The 27,449-nt window shown below is 46.8% G+C and overlaps 1 protein-coding gene across 1 annotated transcript in view; it reads left to right on the top strand.

The window, feature by feature from the left end:
• LOC140186818 (dynein axonemal heavy chain 3-like) overlaps positions 1–27,228 on the top strand; it is a 428,385-nt gene extending 401,157 nt beyond the window's left edge. Inside the window, 4 exon segments of the mRNA XM_072241409.1 lie at positions 45–338; positions 7,128–7,265; positions 26,220–26,480; positions 27,220–27,228. Coding sequence (XP_072097510.1) covers positions 45–338; positions 7,128–7,265; positions 26,220–26,480; positions 27,220–27,228 — 702 coding nt within the window.
• Positions 27,229–27,449: the final 221 nt, after the last annotated feature.

Consider the following 27,449-nt stretch of genomic DNA (forward strand, 5'->3'; position numbering starts at 1 on the left):
TTCAGGGACGAGGCTCACATTCTGCCGCCCTCTCCCTTGCCCAGGCTGCCGAGGAGGGGAGCTGGCTGATGCTGCAGAATTGTCACCTGGCCGGCAACTGGTTACCAGAGCTGGAACAGGCCTGTGAGGAATTCTGCAACGACAGCAACAAGACCAGCACCAACTTCCGGCTGTGGCTGACCAGTTACCCGACCCCAGATTTCCCCGTCTCCCTGCTGCAGAACGGAATTAAGATGACCAACGAGCCACCGAGGGGACTGCGAGCCAATCTGCTGAGGTGCTACCTTAGCCACCCAATCTCCAATCCCGTCTTCTTCAGCAGTAGCAACAAGCCCCAGGTTAGAGGCCCGCCCCCCCCCCCCAGCTCACAGGACCTACCTGTAAACCAGGCACAGGTGGGAGCAGGTATAAGTTGGGCGGGGGGGAGACCACAGGACATACAAGGAGATACAATCATGTCTGATTTATCACCTGACTCAACCTCATTCTCCTGCTTTCTCCCTGAAATCTTTGAGGAGATGACTAATCAAAAATCTATCATCCTCCACTTTAAATGCTAGGTTTTCAACAGGGTTACGGTCAAAGGTCAGAGATGGGTGACGGAACTCAAATAGGGCAAAAGGTGGAAAGAAAGAGTAGTCCATGTGTAATGGGCAAGTTCAGGAGTTAATGGACGGGTTGGAAGTGTAAATGCATGGGTTAGGGGTGTTGCTCGAGTGTGTAAATGGGCAGGGTAGTGGTGTGGGTTAAGTGTGTAAATTGACAGGGTAGTGGTGTAGGCTAGGTGTGTTCATGGACAGGGTAGGTAGGTTACTGAATGGATTGGGTGTGTAAATGACAGGGTGGAGGTGTTAGTAGATGGATTGAGTGTGTAAATGGACAGTGTAGTGGTTTTGGTTGGGTGTGTAAATGGACAATGTAGTGGTGCTGGTTGGGTGTGTAAATGGACAGGGTAGTGGTATTGTTTGGGTGCGTAAATGGAAAGATAGTTGTGTTGGTTGGGTGTGTAAATGGGCAAGGTAGTTGTGTTGGTTGCGTGTGTAAATGGACAGGGTAGTTGTGTTGATTGGGTGTGTAAATGGACAGGGCAGTTGTGTCGGGTGTGTAAATGGACAGGGTAGTTGTGTTGATTGGTGTGTAAATGGACAAGGTAGTTGTATTGGTTGGGTGTGTAAATGGACAGGGTAGTTGTGTTGATTGAGTGTATAAATAGACCGGGTAGTTGTGTTGGTTGAGTGTGTAAATGGCCAGTGTAGTGGTGGTGGTTGGGTGTGTAAATGGACAGGTTAGTTGTGTTGGTTGGGTGTGTAAATGTGCAGGGTAGTTGTGTTGGTTGGGTGTGTAAATGTGCAGGGTAGTTGTGTTGGTTGCGTGTATAAATAGACAGGGTAGTTGTGTTGGTTGGGTGTGTAAATGCACAGGGTAGTTGTGTTAGTCAGGTGTGTAAATGTGCAGGTTAGTTGTGTTTGGGTGTGTAAATGGAGAGTGTAGTGCTGTTGGTTGGGTGTGTAAATGGACAGGGTAGCTGTGTTGGTTGGGTATGTAAATGGACAGGGTAGTTGTGCTGGCTGGGTGTGTAAATGGACAGGGTAGTTGTGCTGGCTGGGTGTGTAAATGGACAGGGTAGTTGTGTTGGCTGGGTGTGTAAATGGACAGGGTAGTTGTGTTGGTTGGGTGTGCAAATGAACAGGGTAGTTGTGTTGGCTGGGTGTGTAAATGGATGGGGTAGTTGTGTTGGTTGGGTGTGTAAATGTACAGTGTAGTGGTGTTGGTTGAGTGTATAAATAGACAGGGCAGGATCTGGACCATGCCTCACCCTCTTCTACTTCCTGGAGAAGGGGAGGGGTGTCCGCAGGCAGCTAGTAGATTTGTTGGCAGAGGATGGCTCCTCTGTCATGGATCCGGTGAGAATTGTGACGGAAATCCATCCTTTTATGAGGGTCTACTCTTGCCAGACCCATGCAGTGGGGATGCATGCAGGGCTCTGCAGGAAGACTTGCTGAGAGTCAGCTCTGGAGGTGCTGAGTAGCTCGATGCACCACTGTCCTTGGTGAAACTGACCAATGTCCTCAACCAGCTGCAGAGAGGCATGTCCCCGGGGCTAGATGGGTTAACGGTTGAATTTCTCCCGGCCTTCTGGGATAACCTGGGGGCGGATTATGCAGGGGTATTGGGGGAGAGCATGGCAACGGGTGAGATGCCCCTCTCTTGGCGCAGAGCAGTCGTGGTCCTGCTGACAAAGAGGAGCGGATCTCCATAGCATGTGGAATTGGCGCCCAGTATCCCTCCTCAGTGTGGAGTACAAGATTTTTGCCTGGGTGATGGCCAATTGTCTGGCTCTGTGCTGGCACAAGTGGTCCACCCTGCCCAGTCTTACACGGTCCTGGGGTGGTCCATCCAGGACAATATCCACCTTATCCGGGATCTGATCTACCTGTACCAGGAGGCTGGTCTGTCAATCACCTTTCTCTCTGTCGACCAAGAGAAGGCCCTTGACAGAGTACCTCTTTGGGTCTGCGAGCATTCGAGCTCTGACTGCTGTACACGGAGTGCCTGGTGAAGGTGAATGGATCCTTGACAGTGCCCTTGTGCTTTTGGGGGGGGGGGATGCGCCAGGGGTGCCTCATGTCGGGACAGTTGTACTTGGTTTCCTGTCCCTTTTCCGCAGGAGGTTAATGGGGTTGGTTCTGCGCAAACCGGCCATGGAGGTTGTCCTCTCGGCTTATGCCGACAACATCTTTCTTATGGTCACCAACCCAGTTGACTTGCAGAGGATGTGAGACTGTTAGCAGGTCTTCTCGGCTGCGTCTTCTGCAAGGGTCAACCGGGAGAAGAGCTCAGGCCTCCTGGTGGGTCAGTGGCAGGGGGACTCCCTTTCGGAGGGGCTGAGACTATCTGCGTGGAGCACCACGCACCTCCTCTACGCACCTAGTCTACCTGGGTGCAATGGAGGAGGCCAGGCTGGCGAACTGGCGGGATATGGAGACGAAGATCTCTGCCCAGCTGGGGCACTGGTTGGGCCTTCTTCGTGCGATCTTATACCGGGAGAGAGCGTTGGTGATCAATCATCTGGTCGCCTCCATGGTGTGGTACTGGCTGACTGCATTGATCCCTCCCATGGCATTGCTGTGCAGGACCCAGAAGAGGCTGGTGGACTTCACTCCTGCAGAGCAATAGGAGGCGGTGAGTCTCTGCTGTGGTCCTGAGGCAGGTTCACTTGACACCCTGTCCAGTGTCCATTCTGTGGGCGGGAGGAGTCAGTGTACCATACCTACACGGAATATGAGAGGTTGTCTGCAGCCGCTTTTTGAGTTTACTGCTGAGGTTCTGGCTGCACTTTAGTCCCGTGCTCCTCATCTATGGCCACCCAGGTCGGAGGGTCTCCTGGTAGGCTTGGAATTAGGCCTGACCAAGACCATCATCCACGGGTCTAGGCGGCGGAAGGTGGAGGGCGCTGCCCGGGCCGACTGCCTGCCCCTTTTCCGACAGTACGTTCGTGCCCACCTGTCCTTGAAGAGGGACCTCGCAGTCGCAATGAGTGTAGTGGGGGGCTTCCAGGAGCAATGCCCCCCCCCGGTAATGACTGTTTGATAGACGGTAGTAACCATATTTAATCTGAGTATATTTACTGTCTTGTAAATACTTAATGTCTGTACCTTGTGATATGTGATGTAAATAAATGTTTATAGTTTTGTAAAAAAAAAGGACAGGGTGGTGGTGTGGGTGGGTGTGTACATGGGCAGGGTAAGGCTGTTCATGGGTTTGGTGTGTAAATGGTTGGTTAAGGTGTTGGTGGGCTGGGTGTGTAAGTGGGCAGGTTAGATGTGTTGGGTGTGTAAATGGACAAGGAAGTGGTTGGTTAGGTGTGTAAATGGGCAGGGTAGGTGCGTTGGTGGGTTGGATGTGTAAATGGACAGGGTAATGGTGTTGCTTGGGTGTGTAAATAGGCAAGGTAAGGATGTTGGTTGGCTAGGATTGTTAATGGGCAAGGTAGGGGTTTTAGTGAGTAGGGCAGGTGTGTAAATGAGCAGGATAGGGGTTTTGGTGAGTTGGTTGGGCATATAAATGGGCAGTGTATGGGTTTTACTTGATGGGCTGTGTGTGTAAATGGGAAGGGTGTGGGTTTTAGTGAGTTGGTTGGGTGTGTAAATGGGAAGGGTGTGGGTTTTAGTGAGTTGGGTGTATAAATGGGAAGGGTGTGGGTTTTACTTGATGGGTTGGGTGTGTAAATGGGCTGAGTGGTGACATTGGTGGAAGTGTAAATGGGCTGAGTAGTGATGTTGGAAGTGTAAATGGGCTGGGTAGGGGTGTTGGTGAGTTAGTTGGGTGTGTAAATGGACAGGGTAGGAGTGTTAGTGGGTTGGGTGTGTAAATGAGTAGGGTAGTGATGTTGGTGGAAGTGTAAATGGACTGGATAGGGATGTTGGTGAGTGAGTTGGGTGTATAAATGGACAGGGTAGAGGTGTTAGTGAGAGGTGGGTGTGTAAATGGGGTGGTTGTGTACAGGGATAGGAGTTGTAGGTGTAAGTTGGGTGGAGGTTGTAATTGGGAACACCGGGAAGTGATAGAAGAACTTGCGAAAGTCCTGGATGAGATATTTGCATCATCATTAGCCGCAGGTGAGGTGCCGATAGACTGGAGGGTGACTATGGTGTGGCTTTATTTAAGAAGGGCAACAAGGAAAACTTTACAACTATAAACTAGTTAGCCTAACATATGTAATAGTTAAGTCGTAGCTAAGTTACCAGTACAGATTCTGAAGGAGGAGGTAATACCATGGGAACACTGGGGTTGATTTGGCATCATCAGCTTGGGTTTGTATGTGGAAGATCATGTCTCATAAACTTGACTGAGCTTCTTGGGGAAGTAACCAAAGTGTTCAAGGAGGGCAGGACAGTAGACATATCGACTTCGATAAGGTTCTACGTGATAGGCTACTCTGGAAGGCTAGATTGCATGGAAAGCTGACTAACTGAATATACAATTCACTTGATGGTAGGAAGCAGAGGGTGATGGTGAAAGGTTGCTTCTTGGTCCAGAAGCCTATGACTACTGGTATTCCCCATGGGGTCAGTGTTGGGCCCATTGTTGTCTGTCATCTATATCAGTGACTTGGGTAAGAGTTTACAATGGATGATTAGTAAGTTTGAAGGTGACACTAAAATAAATAATGTTGTTGACAGTGAAAACTCTTACAGAACAATCTTGATCAACTGGGTAGATGGGCAGAGAAATAGCAAATGGAGCTTAATTCAGATAGATCGAGATGTTGTATTTTGGGAAGACAAATGAGCCTAGGACTTCCACAGTGAATGACAGGGCCCAGTGGAATGTTATAGAACACAAGGAGTGCAAGTACATGGTTCTCTGAAAGTGGAGTCACAGGTAGCTAGGGTGGTGAAGAAGGCTTTTGACATGCTCACCTTCATCAGTCATCAGTCTATTTAATATAGGAGTTGAGATGTTATGGAGCAGACTTTGGTGAAGCTATATTTGGAGCCATAGAGACTGAGAACACTACAGCACCAGCCAATCTAGTCCAGGCTGAATTATTAATCTGTCTCACCCCATCAACCTGCACTAGAACCAGAGCCCTCCACATCCCTCCCATCCATGTACCTGCCCAAACTTCTCTTCAATGGTGATATCAAACCCACATCTACCACTTCTGCTGGCATCTCGTTCAATGTCCTCACCAACCTCATACTCCCATTAAACATTTCACTTTTCACCCATAACCCATAACCTCTATTTCTAGTCTCACTCAACCTCAGTGGAAAAAGCCTACTTGCATTTACCCTATCTATACCCCTCATAATTTTATATACCTCTATCAAATCATCCCTCATTCTTCTACGCTCTAGGCAATAAAGTCCTAGCCTATTCAATCTTTCTGTATAACTCAGGTCCTCAAGTCCTGGCAACATCCTTGTAATTTTCTCTGTACTCTTTCAATCTTATTTACATCTTTCCTGTAGGTAGATGACCAAAACTGCTCACACTATTCCAAATTGGGCCTCACCTATGTCTTATACAACTTCAACGTAACTTCTCAGCTCCTGTAATCAGTACTTTGATTTATGAAGGTCAATGTACCAAAAGCTTTCTTTACAACCCTATCTACCTGTGACACCAGTTTTAAAGAATTCCCGGGAGCTTTATTTGACCGCACTCCTCAGCGCCCTGCCATCACTGTGTAATTTCTAACACGGTTTGTCCTCACAAAGTGCAATACCTCACACTTGGCTGCATTAAACCCCACCTGCCATCTGGAATAGTGTGTTCAAAAGGACAGGTGGATAAAGCACAGAGGAGATGTTTGATGGTGTTACTGGGATTTAAGGGACTGAGTTATGGGAAAAGCTTGAGCTGGTTGGGACCTTTATCCCTTGCACTGTAGGAGAATAAGGGGGTGAGTTTATAGAAATATCTTAAATTATGAGGAGCATAGACAGGACGAATGCAGTCTTTTTCTCAGAATTGGGGAAGCAAGAAGCAGAGGGCAAAGCTTTAAGGAGAGGGGGCAGAAGATTTAATAGGAACCCAAGGGATAACTTTTCATAAACAAGAGAAAATCTGCAGATGCTGGAAATCAAAGCAACACACACAAAATGCTGGAGGAACTCAGCAGGCCAGGCAGCATCTATGGAGAAAAGTACAGTCGACGTTTGGGGCCGAAACCTTTTCACAGGACTCGAAACGTCGACTGCACTTTTTTCCACACATGCTGCCTGGCCTGCTGAGTTCCTCCAGCATTTTGTGTGGATAACGTTTTGCTCAGAGGGTGGGCGAGATATGGAATGAGCCACCAGAGGAAGTGGTGGGGCCTGGTGCATTTATAAGGTACTTGGACAGGTACAAGAATAGGAAAGGTTTAGAAGAATGTGGGCCAAAGCTAGGCAATAGGACTACCTTAGACCAGTATGGACCATTTGGGCCAAAAGCCCATTTTCACGATGTATGCTTCTGACTGTTGAATTTAGGTCATTGCTTATTTACAGAAATATTAATTTTGACATGCAACTTCAAGGCAGGGAAATGCAACATCTGGGTGTGATTTCCTGAGTCCTGTTTTCAACAGGTTTATTTTGGGAAGGATGGTAATTTTCCTTCCTTTACACTGGCAGGTTTGGCAGAAACTCCTCTTTGCTCTGTGCTTCTTCCACGCTCTCATTCAAGAACGCCGCATGTTCGGACCAATCGGGTGGAACGTTCCCTACGAGTTCAATGAATCCGACCTAAGGATCAGTGCAAGGCAAGTTCAGGTATGTCGCCGAGACTGCTGTGTCCACATGTGCAAGCATGTCCCGCGAACTAAACGTGCCTTGTGATCTGATTCCTAACGCATCGTTGTAGCTGCCACTGATGGTAGTTGACCGCTGAATGGCTTCAGTGAAGGAGTATCTGGAAAAGTGACCAACTACTGGTGAGACAGAGCTGTTGTTGCTGAGAGAGTGGAGGTAAGGTAGAGGGGCGTGAGGCTTTCTGCGTGCAATCAGGCTGAAAGCGGGCACTGGATGTTCTGGGTGTGTAGAATGGAGAGGAGTCCAGTCCCCCTGAATATGCAGGTGGTGGGGCCACTGCTGAGTGAAAAATGTTGGTCACAAACAGGCTCTTCATCCCAACAAGTCCACGTCGTCCGTCAGCCCTTCCTTTACTCCAGTCCTACAGCAGGTGTAGGAAGTCAACTGATTGGTTCACTTCATCGGTCATTGATATATGTCGTTCTAAAAGGAAGCATGGTGGTGCAATGGGTGTATAGCATGAAGGGTTAACTGTATTTGGGAGGAGACCATGTGGTGTCACTTCTGATACATCATATCCCCAGCCTTCTCTGTTACAGCATAGAACAGGACAGCACAGGGCCTTCGACTCACAATGCTGCACTAACCTTTTCACCAGTCTAAGATCAATCTCACTCCTCCCTCCTACGTAACCTTCCAGTTTTCTATCATCCATCTGCCTGTTTAAAAGTTTCTTAAATGTCCCAAATGTGTCTGCCTCTATCCCCTCCCAGGACTCCCAGAACAGATCCCCGTGGAGCACCACTGGTCGCTGGATAGCTGAGAATTGCTCCTTCAGTGGAGAGTGTCTTGTTGGTAGCTCGACCTCTATCAGCAGAGATTGTACTTGTTTCCTGGGCTACATTGTGCGTTGCCAGCTTCTGCAGTGGCACTCCACTTGCTGCAGTTTGGCATCCATGCAGACTCTGCCCTACCCCACTGCTCATCCGTAAGCTGAGCCCTGAGACTGGACGTGCTTTGTACCTGGCCTTTCCAAGCTTTCAGCAGCCAGAAGTGGTACATCCCAATGGGAGTTATTGACTGTTATTCCATAGGGAGTGAGTGAAACTTTTTCAATTCATTTACATAAATATCTGTAATTTATCTTTGAACTTACTTACTATCCCTGACCTGAGGAGATATTGAGTGGGGAGGCCAGGTGATGGCTGAATGTTTGAAGGCCTATCTTTGGGGCGAGAGTTCCCCACTGCAGTAGGCACCCTACGGGAAAGCTGAGGCTTGAGACCAGGGTGGTAGTTAGGACTCCTCCTGTAACATTTTGAATTTCAGGTGTGACGACAAACCAAGTTATCAGAAGATTGATGCTGATGAGAGAGATAGGGGAGACAAATGGAGAAACGTTCAAAATGTTAATGAGAGAGGAGAGAGAGATAACGAAAAGAGACACCAGTCCGAGTATTGACAGACCGGTTGCTTTGAACCTGAACTGTCAGAAGCTTGATGGACAGGCGATACCCCAGCAGGGGAATAAAGGGAACAGGTTCACTAAGGCAAGCCAGACACCACGAGATCACGAGATAATGAGACCCTGGAAAAGCGGTGTGCCCCCACAAGTTGGTGGGAGTTTGGCGGGCTGATCACGGGAACCGACCATAGACGCACAGGGTGAAAAGGTACGATCGGCGGGAACCTGGTGTGTGTGTCCGCCCTTGCCTGGGTGCCGGGTTCACCGCGGAAGAACGGTCGTATCCGGAACGGAGGGGTCACAGTTGGTGACCACAGAAGACATAAAAGGGTTCGCACGAAAGCTAACTGCGAAGAACATCAAGGTCTGTCTGAATCAGATTTGCATATCATCCTCTCTCTCTCCAACAGCACAACAGCGATTACTGCGAACTGTACTAAGCTGAACTGAACTCTGCGTCACTTGAGACTGATCATTTTACCCCTAGACTGCGATAGAGCTTGATTGATTCCTATTACCCTAGTTCTGTGTACATGTGTGTTTTATCATTGCTAACCTGTTGCATTTATATCCTTACGATTAGAGTACTGTGTTGCTTATTTCTTTAATAAAACTTTCTTAGTTCCAGTAATCCAGACTCCAACTAAGTGGTCCATTTCTGCTGGTTTGGCAACCCAGTTATGGGGTACGTAACACAGGATAGCTGACAGTCTCCCTGTGGGAAGTGCACCCAACACCAACTCCTGACTGACCAGGTCAAAGAACTGGCAGTGGATCTGGGTGCACTCAGGACCACCCGGGAGGCTGAAAACTAAAGGAAATTACAGTGGCATGAGAGAGGAACTGGCCAAAGTTGACTGGAAAGGGACACTGGCGGGAAAGACAGCAGAGCAGCAGTGGCTGGAGTTTATGCAAGAAATGAGGAATGTGCAAGACAGGTATATTCCAAAAAAGAAGAAATTTTCAAGTGGAAAAAGGATGCAACCGTGGTTGACAAGAGAAGTCAAAGCCAAGGTTAAAGCAAAGGAGAGGGCATACTAGGAAGCAAAAATTAGTGGGAGGACAGAGGATTGGCAAGTTTTTGAAATCTTACAAAAGGAAACCAAGAAGGTCATTAAGAGAGAAAAGATTAACTATGAAAGGAAGCTAGCAAATAATATAAAAGAGGTTACTAAAAGCTTTTTCAAGTATATAAAGAGTAAAAGACAGGTGAGAGTAGATATACGACCGATAGAAAATGATGCTGGAGAAATTGTAATGGGAGATAAGGAGATGGCAGAGGAACTGAACGAGTATTTTGCATCAGTCTTCACTGAGGAAGACATCAGCAGTATACCAGACACTCAAGGGCGGCAGGGAAGAGAAGTGTGCGCAGTCACAATTACGACAGAGAAAGTACTCAGGAAGCTGAATAGGCTAAACGTAGATAAATCTCCTGGACCAGATGGAATGCACCCTCGTGTTCTGAAGGAAGTAGCTGTGGAGATTGCGGAGGCATTAGCGATGATCTTTCAAAAGTCGATAGATTCTGGCATGGTTCCGGAAGACTGGAAGATTGCAAATGTCACTCCGCTATTTAAGAAAGGGGCAAGGAAGCAAAAAGGAAATTATAGACCTATTAGCTTGACATCGGTGGTTGGGAAGTTGTTGGAGTCGATTGTCAAGGATGAGGTTACGGAGTACCTGGAGGCATATGACAAGATAGGCAGAACTCAGCATGGATTTCCTAAAGGAAAGTCCTGCCTGACAAACCTATTACAATTTTTTGAGGAAATTACCAGTAGGCTAGACAAGGGAGATGCAGTGGATGTTGTATAATTGGATTTTCAGAAGGCCTTTGACAAGGTGCCACACATGAGGCTACTTAACAAGATAAGAGTCCATGGAATTACGGGAAAGTTACATATGTGGATAGAGCGTTGGCTGATTGGCAGGAAACAGAGAGTGGGAATAAAGGGATCCTATTCTGGTTGGCTGCCGGTTACCAGTGGTGTTCCGCAGGGATCAGTGTTGGGGCCGCTTCTTTTTACATTGTACATCAACAATTTGGATTATGGAATAGGTGGCTTTGTGGCTAAGTTTGCTGATGATACGAAGATAGGTTGAGGGGCCAGTAGTGCTGAGGAAATTGAGAGTCTGCAGAGAGACTTGGATAGATTGGAAGAATGGGCAGAGAAGTGGCAAATGAAGTACAATGTTGGAAAGTGTATGGTTATGCACTTTGGCAGAAAAAATAAATGGGCAGACTATTATTTAAATGGGGAAAGAATTCAAAGTTCTGAGATGCAACGGAACTTGGGAGTCCTCGTATAGGATACCGTTAAGGTTAACCTCCAGGTTGAGTCAGTAGTGAAGAAGGCAATGTTGGCATTCATTTCTAGAGGAATAGAGTATAGGAGCAGGGATGTGATGTTGAGGCTCTATAAGGTGCTGGTGAGACCTCACTTGGAGCACTGTGGGCAGTTTTGGTCTCCTTATTTAAGAAAGGATGTGCTGACGTTGGAGAGGGTACAGAGAAGGTTCACTAGAATGATTCTGGGAATGAGAGGGTTAACATATGAGGAACGTTTGTCCACTCTTGGACTGTATTCCTTGGAGTTTAGAAGAATGAGGGGAGACCTCATAGAAACATTTCAAATGTTAAAAGGCATGGACAGAGTGGATGTGGCAAAGTTGTTTCCCATGATGGGGGGTCTAGTACAAGACGGCATGACTTAAAGGATTGAAGGGCGCCCATTCAGAACAGAAATGCGAAGAAATTTTTTTAGTCAGAGGGTGGTGAATCTATGGAATTTGTTGCCACGGGCAGCAGTGGAGGCCAAGTCATTGGGTGTATTTAAGGCAGAGATTGATAGGTATCTGAGTAGCCAGGGCATCAAAGGTTATGGTGAGAAGGCGGGGGAGTGGGACTAAATAGGAGAATGGATCAGCTCATGATAAAATGGCGGAGCAGACTCGATGGGCTGAATGGCCTGCTTCTGCTCCTTTGTCTTATGGTCTTATGGTCTAAAACTTCATAGATGAGTCACTTACTGAGGTGGTCACGCCCAGAGTGCAGGCTTCAAATGGTAGATGGGTGACCACCAGGAGAAGTAAGGGGAGAAAGCAGGATTCCCCTGTGGCTATTCCCCTCAGCAATAAATATACCTCTTTGGATATTGCTGGAAGGGGATATCCTGTCAGGGTACAGCAGCAGCAGTCAGGCCAGTGGCACCATGGCCAGCTCTGAGGCTCAGCAGAGGAGTCAGGTAGAGCGATAGTGATAGGAGACTTGATAAGTACAGGAGATTCTGTGGTCACAAAAGAGACACCAGGATGGTGTGTTGCCCCCACCCCAGGTGCTAGGGTCCAGGGCATCTCAGAGCGGCTGCACGTTATTCTTAAGGGGAGGGTGAGCATCCAGGGGTCATGGTGCACATTGACACCGATATGTAGACGGGGGAAAGAGGTCCCGCACAATGTATAGCGAGTAAGGAAAGAGGCTGAAGAGCAGGACTTCCAAAGTAGTCATCTCTGGATCACATGCTAGTCAGGGCAGGAATAGGGTTATAGTGGCTGAGGAACTGAAGCAGGGGCAAGGTTTCAGGTTCTTGGATTACTGGAACCTCTTCTACGGCAGGTGTTCCCTTTACAAAAGAGACGAGTTGCACCTAAACTGAACTGGAACCAATATCTTGGCTGAGAGGTTTGCTACTGCCACCTGGAAGCTTTAAACTAGTTTGGCAGGGGGATGAGAGATGGAGAGGAAGGGCAGGACCAGTAAAAACTAGCAGGAGCAAAGTAACAGATGATGAGATAGATCGTTTGAAGTGCGTATATCTTAATGTGTAACTCCCTGGTTAAGATTTTTGCTGCTAATGCAGTAGGGTATTTCATTCAGTAGCTTTCTGTAAAAGCAGTGTATCCAGCTGGTGGAATGTTTGGGCTTCAGCTAAAGATTAGGGGCTATGATGTTCAACTGAGGAACGTTGTGTCAGCCAGTGAGGATGGTGAAATTGAGAGAAGGTTCTGGAAAGAGCTGGGCAGAGAGAGTTTTTGTGAGGAACATGGGTGGGGTTCGTGGTCTTTTTAGAAGGAGCTGTGAAGAGGACAGGAGGGAAGATGGCTGAGGAAGTCGTGGGAAGGAGCATTCCTGTTGCACAAAGTGCTTTGTGCAGATGAGTAGCTCCAAGGAGAAAGGGCCAATACTCCAGAGATAGCACCCCTTTGTTCGAGATGATTTTGAGTGAAGATTGGAATGTGGTGTGGGCTTTCACACAGACCCTGGGTCCAGCATATGAGTAAAAAGGACAACTCCAAGATAAGCTCCAGCTTTTGGACTGGGTTAACTGAAATGGGCCCTTTTATTTATGTATTTATTTATTTATTTGCTTTCTTTTTCTTACTAACTGTTCCATAAAGCTGAAATTAGTAAATATACTTTCTTTATAATTTTATGCGGTGTACGAGCTGTTATTTCTTGCCAATTAACAATTGTCTATGGCCACTATTTACACAGCAATCGCTCAAATCGAGGTTTCTTTAATCGGAACATCACAACGTTCCTGTTTGGCTGAACCCCAGATCATACTCACCCTAGACATATATTGTTTATGAAAGGAGGCCTTCTCACCGTTGAGTCCCATGGCTGTAGGCAGAGCTGGCTAACGAGTCCATTTTGCACACGAGCCCAGTGAGGGATTGTATTGTAGGGGCCATCGTCTGGTGATTCACTGAATGCTGTGTAATTGCTGTTAAGAATTGATTAAGCAGTTTGTGTTTTTAAGCTAGCGTTGGGCTAAAGTACTTTATTATGGACACCGCAGGGATTAAGGTTTGGTGCTATTCAGAGAGATTATCCACAAATGATGCTTGCGTTTTGAGTGGGGTGGATGTCCAAATTCCCAATGAACAGGTATTCAATGAGCTAAATTCTGAAAAGCTTTGGGGAAAGCTACACTGATTGAATGGCGTACAGACCAATCGGTTGGTAAGGATGTCGTGTTAGTCCAGGCTAGCAGTGACGTGACTGAAGTCACGCTGACTGATAAATTGGGAGACCTTGGAGAGGCAGGGTCATGGGCTATCCATATTTTTTGGAGAAGAGGGGCATGTAGCTGAGGGTGAATACTTTAAAGACAAGTTGTTCTTGTTTCTGCGATGTGAGGGGGAAAAGATGTCGGATGTGGAAAGTCTAACAGGTCCTTCAATGGTGGGTTTAAACTCTGAGCTGGTTTTGGTTATTACATCGCTGAATGCTGAAGTGTCTCTGTGGAGAGCCAAAGTTGTCATAGGCTGGGAGTGTTCTCTGGGGTCAAGCCCACACCCAATGGGGAAGAAGAATAGAAGACTTGGGCTGAGCAGACATCTCAGATACTGGCAGTGCTCAGATAACATGAAAAAACAGAGACTGAGAGAGACCTTACAGGGTCCGGGGGCTAATATGGCAGAAAATCCATTAACCACCTAATTGATTTCACCTGCTAGTTACCTGCAAGCTCTGGAAGATGCTTTTGGCACTGCTGAAAGGGCAGCCGATTGGAAGGTGAAGTTTAGGAGGAAGGAGAGAAGTTGTCTGCCGACCTTTCAGGTTGAGTAACTACTGCAGTGTTTGTGCCACAAAGGCAGCATTCAACTGTCTGAGACAAATTGCTTGAGGATGGAGCAAGTTGTGAAGGGCATGACGTGATTGCTTGATTCAAATGACCTGCAAGATGCACCCTCCTCCATCTTTTACCAAGTTAGAGAGGAGGAAAACATGATTGAGAAGCAGGACTTTTCCAGAAGCAGAGCAGTGTCTTCAGTGGCAGCAGCTTGGTGCCAAGGAGATAGAGCCTTTGAAGAATAAGGTGGAAAACCTTCGAGCTGAGCTGATTCGATAGACATCTGCTCATGTTTCAGCTGAACAATATATGTCCATTGGGAAACCCAACCCCCTCTGTAGGATTTACGATTCAGCGGACTGTTGCTGAGCAGGGTCTCTTGACAGGATATTTTCTGTTACAACTGCGGAGAAGATGGACGTTTCAAGCAAGACTGTGAGGAGCAGGAAAATCTTGGAAGAGTAAGTGAAGTCAGTAGTTAATCAAACAGAGAAGTAAAGAGGCACAACTGCGGAGGGACTCAGTAAAGGAATGGGCTGGTGTCTCAGAGAAGATACATTTAAATCAGTGTATCAAGGGAAATGCTGAAGTGCGGAACACTATTCCTGAAGGTTTAGTGGGACCAAGCTCTGATGTATCCATACGGATTGAAGGTGTTTATGCCAGAGCCATACTTGACAGAGTCTCTCAGCTACTTTACCCTATAGATCCTTTTAGAACCGGTATTTGACACATTTACCATTCATGCCACTCAGTGCCCTGAGATTCAGAGTCTTAGAACTGATGAGTATCCGTACAATGGCCACTTGTTGAAACTGGAGTTTTCAGAAGCAGATGTTGGAGTAACTGAGACTACTGACCCACCAGCACTGGTCTGCCTGGATCTGGTTGAGGCTGAGGCTGCTATTCTTGTGGGAATGAGTATTTCCATTGTGAGAAGGCTCATGAAAACATGTAAGGAGAGAAATGGAGAACTTTTTGAACCCCTTGTCCATTCACTCGTGTTCAGAACTGCTTTTGAGAAGGTGCTAGTTCCTCCTGAGCAGGGAAGAGGAACTGTGTGGTGTACTCAGATTAAACCTGTCATGTTATGTCCTTGAGGAGGAGTTAGAGTGACAGGAACCCCAATTTCGCCGGAATGCCCAACACTCCGGCCGGCCAGGTGGAGGCTCCTAATGATCAGGAAGAGGAGTCATGCTTACCTGCAGGAGTGCTGGTGAGACTTGAACTCTAGAAATCTTTGGCTGTGTACACAACTGGGATGACAGTGATTAGCAGGAACACCTCAGGAAGAGATGTTACCTTCAGATGTGGGGTGCCGTTGCCCCTCTCCTTCCTGTGATGGTAGTGTCAAGTTTTCCAGGGGAGATGGAAGAGAAACAGTCTCCTGGATCGAAAAAGTCGACATCGAGGTCATGCAACTTGGGTGACTCACCGATGCCCAAGGAATGGAAAAGGAGATTAACTGAGAAGTTGCTGGAACGCGAAGATGCCTGTTCTATGGACAAGTCTGATGTTGGTTGCTCCAAGAGTACTTGCCACACGATTAGAGTGACTGAGGACACCCCTTTCCAGGAGAGGTCTCGCCAGTTAGCATCAGTGGAGGTTGAAGATGTCCAGCAGCCCCTGCTTAAACTGAAGGAAGCCAAGTTCTGTCATGGAGCTGAGGGAGCTGAGCCACCAAAAAATATGAGTGATAGACAGGGGGAGACATCCTCTGGTAGACAGGAACAACCACAGGAGTGGTTGAAGTTAGAGAAGCTGAAGATGAGATAGGGAGGTCTCAGAGAGTCAGGAAGCCCCTAGATAGACTGGCAGAGGATGCACCTGGGAAACCAAGAGTGTTATTCCATTCCCATGGTGAGATATGCTACTTCCATTCGCAAATGGATTGGGGGTCCTGAAGTCACGAAATTCATTTGAATATTTGTTATTAATGATGGTTTAATAAGTTCCAAAGTCATGAGGAGTTGACTGTTTTTGGTGGGGGAGAATGTAATGCCCTTCAAGATGAACTCCAACTTCATGTGCGCATTTGGACTCTGTTATCTAAAATGGGTCCTTTTTTCCTTTTCTTTTTCCTACGAACTGCTTGATGAAGCTGAAATTAGTAAATATATTTTGTTTATCGTTTTGTATGGCGTACGATCTGTTATTTCTTGCCGACTGACAATGGTGTATGGACAGTATTTACACAGCAATCGTTCAAATCAAGGTTTCTTTAATTGGAACATCACGACGTTCCTGTTTGGCTGAACCCCAGATCATACTGACCCTAGACGTATATTGTTTATGAAAGGAGGCCTTCTCACCGTTGAGTCCCATGGCTATTGGCAGAGCTGGCTAACGAGTCGGTTTTGCAAACGAGCCCGGTGAGGAGTATTATGGGTAAAGGTGATGAACTTGGAACATGGATCAGTGCATGGAACTATGTTGGTGTGACCATTACAAAGACTTGGTTAAGAGAGAGACAGGAATGGGTGCTTCATGTTCCAAGGTTTTGATGTTTTTGAAAAGATAGAGAGGGAGGAGTTTCACTACTAATCAAGGGACTCACAGCAGCTGCACTCAGAGGGGACATAACGGAGGGCTCGTCCACTGAGTCTATATGGGTAGACTGATATAGACTCAGAAGGGTGCGATCACTCTGATGGGATTGTACTATAGAGCCCCTATTAACCACTGGAACATTAAGGAACAGGTATGCAGGCAGATTTAGGAAAGCTGTATCAATAAACTTATTGTCATAAGGGACTTCAACTTCCATAATATAAGCTGTGACTTTCAAGAGGTTTAGATGGGCCAGAATTTGTTTGGTGCATTTAGGAGGGTTTCTTGAATCAAGATGTAGATAGTCCAACAAGAGGAGGGGCTGTACTGGACCTGGTGTTGGTTAATGAGCCTGGTCAGATGACCGACCTATCAGTGGGTGAACAATTATGGAACAGTGACCACAACTAAGTTTTAAGTTAGCTTTGAGGCTTACATTGGTCAGAGCTGATCATGGATGTTGCATCCTAGCTGTCTAGATATGCAAGCCTGGGCAGTACGATATGGAGAGCAAGTAGTTGCCCATGTAGCAAGCTCCCCAACTCCACACAACTGATGAACCGAAAGGAACAGCAACGTCTGCTACAGTTTAGTACCAGCAGCGTCACAGAAGTTGCCAGTCAGTGTTGAGCTCAACTAATGAGGGCCTTACGGTCTCCAGCTCTGAATTTTTCCCTCGGGGTTTACTCTCAAAGCCTTTCCATGAGTGGGTATAGCCACAAGGCAGTGGAGGTTTAAGATCAGAGTTTTCCTTCTCCTAGATGAACTGCTATCCACAGATAACGAGCCCCATCTGCCCGAAGTAATTGGTTTTAAAGTGCTAGTAACCTGCCTTTGCCCCTTCTCCTGTCAGTAGAAATGGTTCCAACAAGCTCAGTAGCTAAGCCACACGTTAAGGCCAGGATCTGGAACTGGTTGTCAGAGGCTATTTGGGATGCACAGCATTGGGAGCAGTTAATAAAGGGTAGTGGGAGCTTGTCCCCATTACCACCCCCAGCTATAACAACCTTAAGGAAACTTGCCTAAGACAAAATGTACACAATACAAAGTAACACTTGCAGACCAGAAACCATACATTTGTATTTTACTCAAGTGGTAACTCGTTGTAAACGTTTTTATTTTATGTATCCTATGATGTAGAATGGTTTGAAACTAGTATTATATGTGGGCAGCCTGAACTATAGAAATCACATTCTGTTGTATGACAAATGGCAAATTTTAGATAGCTATAGCTAAGGAAAAGTATGAACCATGCATGAGAGTTTTAAACTGGAGCAAAGTAAATTACAAGGGCATTAGGCAGGAACTAGGGAGAGTTAATTGGGAACAAATGCTTCTGGGCAAGTCCACATCTGACATGTGGTAGGTGTTTAAAGGCCATCTGCAAGAGTACAGGACAGGTATGTTCCAGTCAGAAAGAAGGACAAGGTTGGCAAGGTAAGCAAACCTTGGATGTTGAGGGAGGTGACGAATTTAGTCAAGAATTAAAAGGAAAAGTATGTAAAGCCTTGGAAGTTAAGATCAAACAGAGACCTTGAGGATTGTAAAGAAGCCATAAAAGAACTCAAATGGAATTAGGAAACCCAAGAGGGGCCATGAAAAGTCCTCGACAAGTAGGATTAAAGAGACCCAAAGACCCATTCTATACATACATCAAGATCAAGAGAATAACTAGGGAGAGGGCAAGACCATTCAAGGTAAAGGGGGAACATTTGCTTGTATGTAGTGGATGTGAGTGTGGTCCCTAATGAATACTTCCATCAGTATTTCTCAAGGAGAAAGACATGCAGTGTAGGGAGATCAATGTTCATTCATTTCAAGGTAAAGAGGAGGCAGTGTTGGGACTTTTAAACAGCATAAATGTGGATAAGTCCCCAGGACCTGATAGGATGTAGCCCAGATTATTGAGAGAGGCAAGAGAAGAGATTGCTGGGGCTTTGGCAATAGCTTCATGTCCTCTCTAGCCACAGGCAAGATCTCAGAGGACTGGCGAGTAGCTGATGTGGTTCCATTATTCAAGAAGGGAACCAGGGATAATCCTGGAATCTATAGACCAGTGAGTAACATAGAAACATAGAAAACTTACAGCACAGAGTTGTGCCAAGCATGTCCCTACCTTAGAAATTACTAGGCTTACCTATAGCCCTCTATTTTAATAAGCTCCATGTACCTATCGAAAAGTCTCTTAAAAGACCCTATCGTATCCGTCTCCACCACTGTTGCCGGCAGCCTATTCCATGCACTCACCACTCTCTGAGTAAAAAACTTACCCCTGACATCTCCTCTGTACCTGCTCCCCAGCACCTTAAACCTGTGTCCTCTTGTGGCAACCATTTCAGCCCTGGGGAAAAGCCTCTGACTATCCACACGATCAATGCCTCTCATCATCTTATCTCTATCAGGTCACCTCTCATCCCCGTCACTCCAAGGAGAAAAGGCTGAGTTCACTCAACCTATTCTCATAAGGCATGCTCCCCAATCCAGGCAACATCCTTGTAAATCTCCTCTGCACCCTTTCTATGGCTTCCACATCCTTTCCTGTAGTAAGGTGACCAGAACTGAGCACAGCACTCCAAGTGTGGTCTGACCAGGGTCCGATATAGCTGCAACATTACCTCTCAGCTCTTAAACTCAATCCTACGATTGATGAAGGCCAATACACTGTACACCTTCTTAACCACAGATTCAACCTGCGCAGCTGCTTTGAGTGTCCTACGGACTCGGAACCCAAGATTCCTCTGATCCTCCACACTGCCAAGAGTCTTACCATTAATACTATATTATGCCATCATATTTGACCTACCAAGATGAACCACTTCACACTTATCTGGGTAGAACTCCATCTGCCACTTCTCCGCCCAGTTTTATAGTCGTATTATACCTCTCCAAATGTTCATAAATCCTGCCTCTCAGGATCTTCTCCATAAACTTACCAACCACTGAGGTAAGACTCACTAGTCTATAATTTCCTGGGCTATCTCTACTCTCTTTCTTGAATAAAGGAACAACATCCACAACCCTCCAATCCTCCGGAACCTCCCCCGTCCCCATTGATGATGCAAAGATCACCACCAGAGGCTCAGCAATCTCCTCCCTCACTTCCCACAGTAGCCTGGGGTACATCTCATCCGGGCCCGACGACTTATCCAACTTGATGCTTTCCAAAAGCTCCAGCACATCCTCTTTCTTAATATTTACATGCTCAAGCTTTTCAGTATAATCTTCTATATCTCTAACATTACCTAGCTCTCTGAAACTTCTGTAAGCTTTTCTTTTCTTCTTGACTAGATTTATTACAGCCTTTGTAGACCACAGTTCCTGTACCCTACCATAACTTCCCTGTCTCATTGGAATGTACCTATGCAGAACTTCACAAAATACCCCCTGAATATTTGCCACATTTCTTCCATACCTTTCCCTGAGAACATCTGTTTCCAATTTAAGCCTCCAATTTCCTGCCTGATAGCCTCATAATTCCCCCTACTCCAATTAAACGCTTTTCTAACTTGTCTGTTCCTATCTCTCTCCAATGCTATTGTAAAGGAAATAAAATTTGTTAAGAGCAAGACCCTTAACGGTGTTGATAAGCAGAGGGATCTTGGGGCCCAAGTTCATATCTCCCTGGAAGCGACTGTAGAGGCTGGTAGGGTAGTTAAGAAGGCATATGGCATGCTTACCTTTATTAGTTGGGGCATTGAGTTCAAAAGTTAGGAAATTATGTTGCAGCTTTATAGTCATACTTTATTGATCCTGAAAGAAATTTGTTTTTGTTACAGTTGCACCTTAAATAATTAAATAGAGATAAAACCATAAATAATTAAATAGTAACATGTAAATTATGCCAGGAAATAAGTCCAGGACCAGCCTATTGGCTCAGGGTGTCTGACCCTCCAAGGGAGGAGTTGTAAAGTTTGATGGCCACAGGCAGGAATGACTTCCTATGACGCTCTGTGTTGCATCTCGGTGGAATGAGTCTCTGGCTGAATGTAATCCTGTGCCCACCCAGTACATTATGTAGTGGATGGGAGACATTGTCCAAGATGGCATGCAACTTCAACAGCATCCTTCTATTACTTCTAAAACTTCCATAGGTCACACCTGGAGTATTGCATACGGTTCTGGTCACCCCTGCTCTGGGAAGGATGTTGATGCTTGGGAGAGGATGCAGAGAGGTCTACCAGGATGCTGCCTGGATTAGAGGGCATTTGATATAATGAGAGGTTGGGAGGAGTGACGGTGAGGGGAGATTCAGTATAGAGGTTTATAAGATTATGAAAGGTGTTAATTGAGTAGGCAGACAGTACCTTTTTTCCCAGGGTTGAAATATTTATACCAGACGGCATGCAATTAAGATGAGAGGAGATAAGTTTAAAGAATATGTGAGTGCCCGGAATGTGCTTTCCTGGGGTGAATTAAGTTAGAAACTTTTAAGGGACATTTAGATACATTGCCTATAAAAAGTAGGCGGGAGGAGAGAGAGCAGCCCTCTGGTGAAAAAAGATATCGTATCCATTAAATAGGGGCCGTGGACAATTCTGATTTGATGGAGTCAGACATGAAAGCACAGAAGAACATCTGGAGAAATTTCTGAAACGCCAGTTCGCTGCTGTTGTTACTGCGCGGTCGGGAATCTTCCAGAGGGAAGGCCTCAAAATCCCCTGCTTTGCCTGCTGTTGGCGACTGAGATTGAGGTCAAATCGTTCGGACAGAGATGGCGCTCAGTACTCGGTGTCGGAGAGCTGACTGGAGGCTCGAAGTTTTCAGATGACAGAGTCAGACTGTGGTCGGGCATGGCAGGGAGAGTTTTTCTTCCTTCTCCCATCTGCGTGAGATGGGACATTTGAGAGACTTTAAACTTTTTACTGTGCTCATGGACTTCTTCATCAAGTTATGGTATTGTTGCACTGTTGTAACTATATGTTATAATTATGTTGTTTTGTTAGTTTTTTCAGTCTTGGTCTGTCCTGTGTTTTTGTGATATCACACCAGAGGAAATATTGTATCATTTATAAATGCATGCATTACTAAATGACAATAAAAGAGGACTGCGTGTCTTCATAATCTAAAAAGGTATTCATCTCCTTTGGAAGTTTTCATGTTCTATTGTTTTACAACATTGAATCACAGTGGATTTAATTTGACTTTTTTTGCACACTGATCAACAGAAAAAGACTCTTCTGTGTCAAAGTGAAAACAAATGTCTACAAAGTAATCTAAACTGATCACAATATGAAACTCAAAATAATTGATTGCATAAGTATTCATCCTCCCAACCTTTAATATGACATATCATATTATCACTGGTGCAGCCAATTGGTTTTAGAAGTCACATAATTAGTTAAATAGAGATCTGTTTTTGGAGACCTGTGTGCAATCAAGGTGTTTCAATTGACTGTAGTGAAAATACACCTGTATCTGGAAAGTCCAACTGCTGGTGAGTCAGTATCCTGGCAAAAGCTACACCATGAAGACAAAAGAACACTCCAAGCAACTCCACGAAAAGGTTTTTGAAAACTACAAGTCAGGACATGGATATGAGAAAATTTCCAAGTCACTGAATATCCCTTGGAGTACAATTAAGTCAATCATCAAGAAATGGAAAGAATAAGGCTCAGCTGTAAATCTGCTTAGAGCAGGCTGTGCTCAAAAACTGAGTGACCGTGCAAGAAGGGGACTAGTGAGGGTCTTGTTGAAGGGTTTTGGCCCAAAACGTCAACTGTATTCTTTTCAATAAATGCTGCCTGGCCTGCTGAGTTCCTCCAGCATTTTGTGTGTATCCCTACTGTGAAGCATGGTGGTGGCTGCATCATGCTGTGGGGATGCTTCACTGCGGCAGGCCCTGGAAGGCTTGTGAAGGGAGAGGGTGAAGCAAATACAGCAAAATACAGGGAAATCCTGGAGGAAAACCTGATGCAGTCTGCAAGAGAACTGTGACTTGGGAGAAGATTTGTTTTCCAGCAAGACAATGATTCCAAGCATAAAGCTACATATGAATGGCTTAAAAACAACAAAGTTAATGTCCTGGAGTGGCCAAGTCCGAGTCCAGACCTCAATCCAATTGAGAATTTGGGGCAAGACTTGGAAAGGGCTGTTCACTCACTACCCCCATGCAATCTACAGAGCTTGAGCAGTTTTGTAAAGAAGAATAGGGAAAAATTGCAGTGATCAACTTTTCATCAGTGTCAAAAATTGATGTATGAAGCTGTTAGACCTATCCACACAGACTCAAGACTATAATTGATGTCAAAAGTGAATCTGCTAAACACTGACTTGAAAGGGGGTGGATAGTTATGCAATCAATTATTTTGTGTTTTATATTTGTAATTAATTTAGATGACTTTGTAGAGATCTGGTTTCATTTTGACATGAAAGAGTGTTTTTCCTTTGATCAGTGTTAGAAAAGCCAAATTAAATCCACTGGGATTCAATGTTGTAAAGCAATAAAATATGAAAGTTTCTGGAGGGGTGGGGGGGGGGATTCTTTTATAGGCACTGTAGGTACATAAATGTGAGGGAAATGGAAGCATATGGACACAGTGTCCAACCAAAATGGTGCTGGTGCAGGCAGCTAACAAAACTACTAAATATACTTTTCTCAACTACAATCACTGCAATTAACCTCCTGTAAATATCCTTTGGGAGCTGGATTTTTGAACTGTCTGCACAATCTGGTGTTTTTGTACTATCCCGAATGATTTGACAAAATGGACTCTCAAGAGTATAATTATGGCCATTGCTGGAGCAGACTTTGGGCCGGATTGAAGTAGCAAGGCCCTGTCATAAGGTGGTGGCTGGGAACGGACCCAAGTGCAAGACACAGACACTGAAGTACTAGGGACAGGACTAGGATACAGGTTGAGGGCAAGGACATGGACACGAAAACCGGGAACCTGGAACAGGACTGGACAAGAGAGCTAGGAGCCCGGGCTTGGACTCCGAGCCAGAGACTGGACAAGGACCCAGTACCTGGGTCTTGCCTCTGGCTCGGACCCCAGAACTAGGTAAGGACGAGGCTTGGCTGGCAGGCAGGACGAGGCTGGAGTCTAAGAGACTTGAGGTGAGGCTTGGCAGGAGGCTGGAGTCTTCAGGCTTGAGGCTAGGCAGGAGGATGGAGTCTTCAGGCTTGAGGTTAGGCAGGAGGCTGGAGGCTCCTCCTGGGCAGGGCACAGATCACCACCCGACAGAGGCAAGGGACAGGAAAGGACAGAAACAACCGCAGGTAACGGCAATACGGCCTGGCTTACCCGACGGAGGCAAGGGACAGGAATGGACAGAACCAACCGTAGGTAACAGCAAGACGGCCTGGCTTACCTGGGCGGAGGCAAGGGACTGGAAAGCAGCTAGGTACAGGGTGGCTCCAGGACAAGACTGCAGGCGAGACGAGGCAAGAGTTACCAGCAAGACAAGGCAAGGCTTCAGGCAATGTAAAGCGAGACGAGAACTTCAAGTGAGGCGAGAGTTGCCGGCAAGACAAGGCAAGGCTTCTGGCAAAGCAAGGCAAGATGAGAACTTCAGGGGAGGCAAGAGTTACCGGCAAGACAAGGCAGGGTTTCAGGCGAGGAAACAGAAGGCAGAGGAAGGGATACAAGGAGTAAGGACAAGAACAATCCAGCAGCCACGTCCTGGTCTCTGAAGGTATTTATGCAGCCAGTCCCAATGAGCATCAGCTGCCTCAATTAGAGCTCAACAAGAACAGAAACAGGGTAGACAGGAAAACCTGGAGCAAGGGTCGATGAACCGGACCATGAACCGGAATACGGACTTCATGGACCGGACCATGACAGGCCCAGACCGAAGGACGAGAAACAAACTGATATTTAGCCAATTTAAGCACGAGCCATGTAAAAAGTTTAAGGTGTCGAGTCCGAGGGTGGAGGATGAACCGGTGGCCAGCTTGCTACTCTGTGTTTTGCTTGCCTCAGCACTGTACTGACACCTAAGGTTACCAACTGTCCCGTATTTGCCGGGACATCCCGTACATTGGGCTAAATTGGTTTGTCCCATACGAGACTGCCCTTGTCTCATATTTCACCCACTAAGGTAGAGCGTTCCTATGAAACCGTTCGTAAGCGGAAATGGCGTAAAGCGAAGAAGCAATTGTCATTAATTTATATGGGAAACATTTTTGAGCATTCCCAGACCCAAAAAATAACCTACCAAATCATGCCAAATAACACATAAAACCTAAAGTAACACTAACATATAGTAAAATTAGGAATGATATGATAAATACACAGCCTAAATAAAGTAGAAAAAATGTATGTACAGTGTAGTTTCACTTAATAGAATTGGGAAGATTAAACCAAAACCGATTTGTAGGAAAAAAATTGGCATGTATATGCATGCACACACAGGTGCCCACGCAAAGCTTCATAGTCATGGTAATCTTTCTCGGGGTAAACACAAGTGTCCCGTATTTGACTGCTACTTTTGTCCCTAATTTGGGAGTGAGAAAGTTGGCAACCCTACTGACACCACAGTTGGGACCTGCAGCATCAGGCTCCTGGACTGGCTGCCCTCGCCTCAGCCATGTACTGACACCACAGTTGGGACCTGCAGCATCAGGCTCCTGGACTGGCTGCCCTCACTTCAGCGCTGAACTGGCTCTGTGGCTGTGGACTCACTTTTGGGGGACCCTCGGGGTGATGTTCTGTGTGTGATTTGTTAACACGGTTTCTTTCTTTTTCACGCATCAGGTGTTTGACGGTCTTGGTGGTGTGGGGGTTTCCATGGGGTCCATTGTGTTACTTGTTTTGTGGCTGCCTGCAGGAAGATGAATGAATCTCGAGGGTTTGTATGGAACACAGACTCTGGTAATAAGTGTACTCTGAGCTTTGATTGTGTAGACAGGAGGAGGTATTAGTTTGGTTGGCCGTTTGATTACTAATTGAATTGGTTCAGCACAACATTGTGGGTCTGTGGTCCTGTTCCCGTGGGGCCCTCATCTGTGTTGTATGTTCACCCCCATAGTCGGCCAGCTGAAGAGATGGATGGAAAAGGTGTAGGAGAGAGCCAGCCAACCTGTCAGATCGTGCCAGGTGAGCACCAACAAGAGCAGGGGAGGGGTCTGGGTTTAAATTCAGTAGCTCCTGGGGTGCAGCATTCACTGCACCTCAACCCTCTGCACATTAAGTGATAGATTGCAAACTTCCAACACAGGGGCGAACTGGAACCCTGAAACAGGAGGGACCCCCTTTCCCCCCCATCCTGCACATCCCATCCCCACTAAAACAGCTGACATCTGGAAGCCCCCTCCACGCCCAACCATCCCAGGAGCAGAGAAGAGAGCAGGTAGGGTAGGGCGCTGCTGCGAGACATTTGTGTTCTGTAACTGCAGCTCGTTTGTCATGATGTGTTTCCATGCTGATGTGCCCACAGATCTTCCTGAACGAAAACAGCCAGTTTCCCTTTGAGGCCCTGACCTATCTGACAGGAGAGTGTAACTACGGGGGCCGTGTCACTGACGAAAATGACCGAAGGCTCCTCCTCAGCCTCCTGCATGGTTTCTACAGCCAGCTGGTGATAAGCGATCCCAGCTATAGCTTCTCTCCCAGTGGCACATACATCTGTCCCAACACCAGCAGCTACGACGGTTACCTGGAGTACATCAAGCAGATGCCCCTCTACGCAGATCCCGAGGTAACTGCATGGGGGGGAAGGTTGCACTGTCAGACAGGAGATCTGAACAGTCGGGGTGGGGGTTACTCTGTCAGACAGGAGATGTGAACAGTCGGGGTCGGGGGGGTTCACAATGTCAGACAGGAGATGTGAACAGTCGGGGTGGGGGGGTCACTCTCTCAGACAGGAGATGTAAACAGTCGGGGTGGGGGTCACTCTGTCAGACAGGAGATGTGAACAATTGGGATGGGTGGGGGTCGCTCTGTAAGACAGGAGATGTGAACATTCTGGGTGGGGGTCACTCTGTCGGACAGGAGATGTGAACAGTCAGGGTGGGGTCACTCTGTCAGACTGGAGATGTAAACAGTCGGGGTGGAGGGGTCACTCTGTCAGACAGGAGATGCAAACAGTCGAGGTGGGGGTCACTCTGTCGGACAGGAGATGTGAACAGTCGGGGAGTCACTCTGTCAGACAGGAGATGTGAACAGTCGAGGTGGGGGTCTCCCTGTCAGACAGGGGATGTGAACATTTGGGGTCGGTCACTGTCAGACAGGAGATGTGAACAGTCGGGGTGGGGGGGGTCACTCTGTCAGACAGGAGATGTGAGCAGTCCGGGGGGTCACTCTGTCAGACAAGGAGATGTGAACAGTCGGGGTGGGGGTCACTCTGTCAGACAGGAGATGTGAACAGTCGGGGTGGGGGGGGGGTCACTCTGTCAGACAGGAGATGTGAACAGTTGGGCTCGGTCACTGTCAGACAGGAGATGTGAACAGTCGGGGTGGGGGGGGGTCACTGTCAGACAGGAGATGTGAACAGTCGGGTGGGGGGGTCACTCTGTCAGACAGGAGATGTGAACAGTCGGGGTGGGGGGGGGGTCACTCTGTCAGACAGGAGATGTGAGCAGTCCGGGGGGTCACTCTGTCAGACAGGAGATGTGAACAGTTGGGGTCGGTCACTGCCAGACAGGAGATGAGAACAGTCGGGGTGGGG

The sequence above is a fragment of the Mobula birostris genome, chromosome 23, assembly GCF_030028105.1.
Source record: "Mobula birostris isolate sMobBir1 chromosome 23, sMobBir1.hap1, whole genome shotgun sequence".
In the NCBI taxonomy this organism is placed as follows: Eukaryota; Metazoa; Chordata; class Chondrichthyes; order Myliobatiformes; family Myliobatidae; genus Mobula; species Mobula birostris.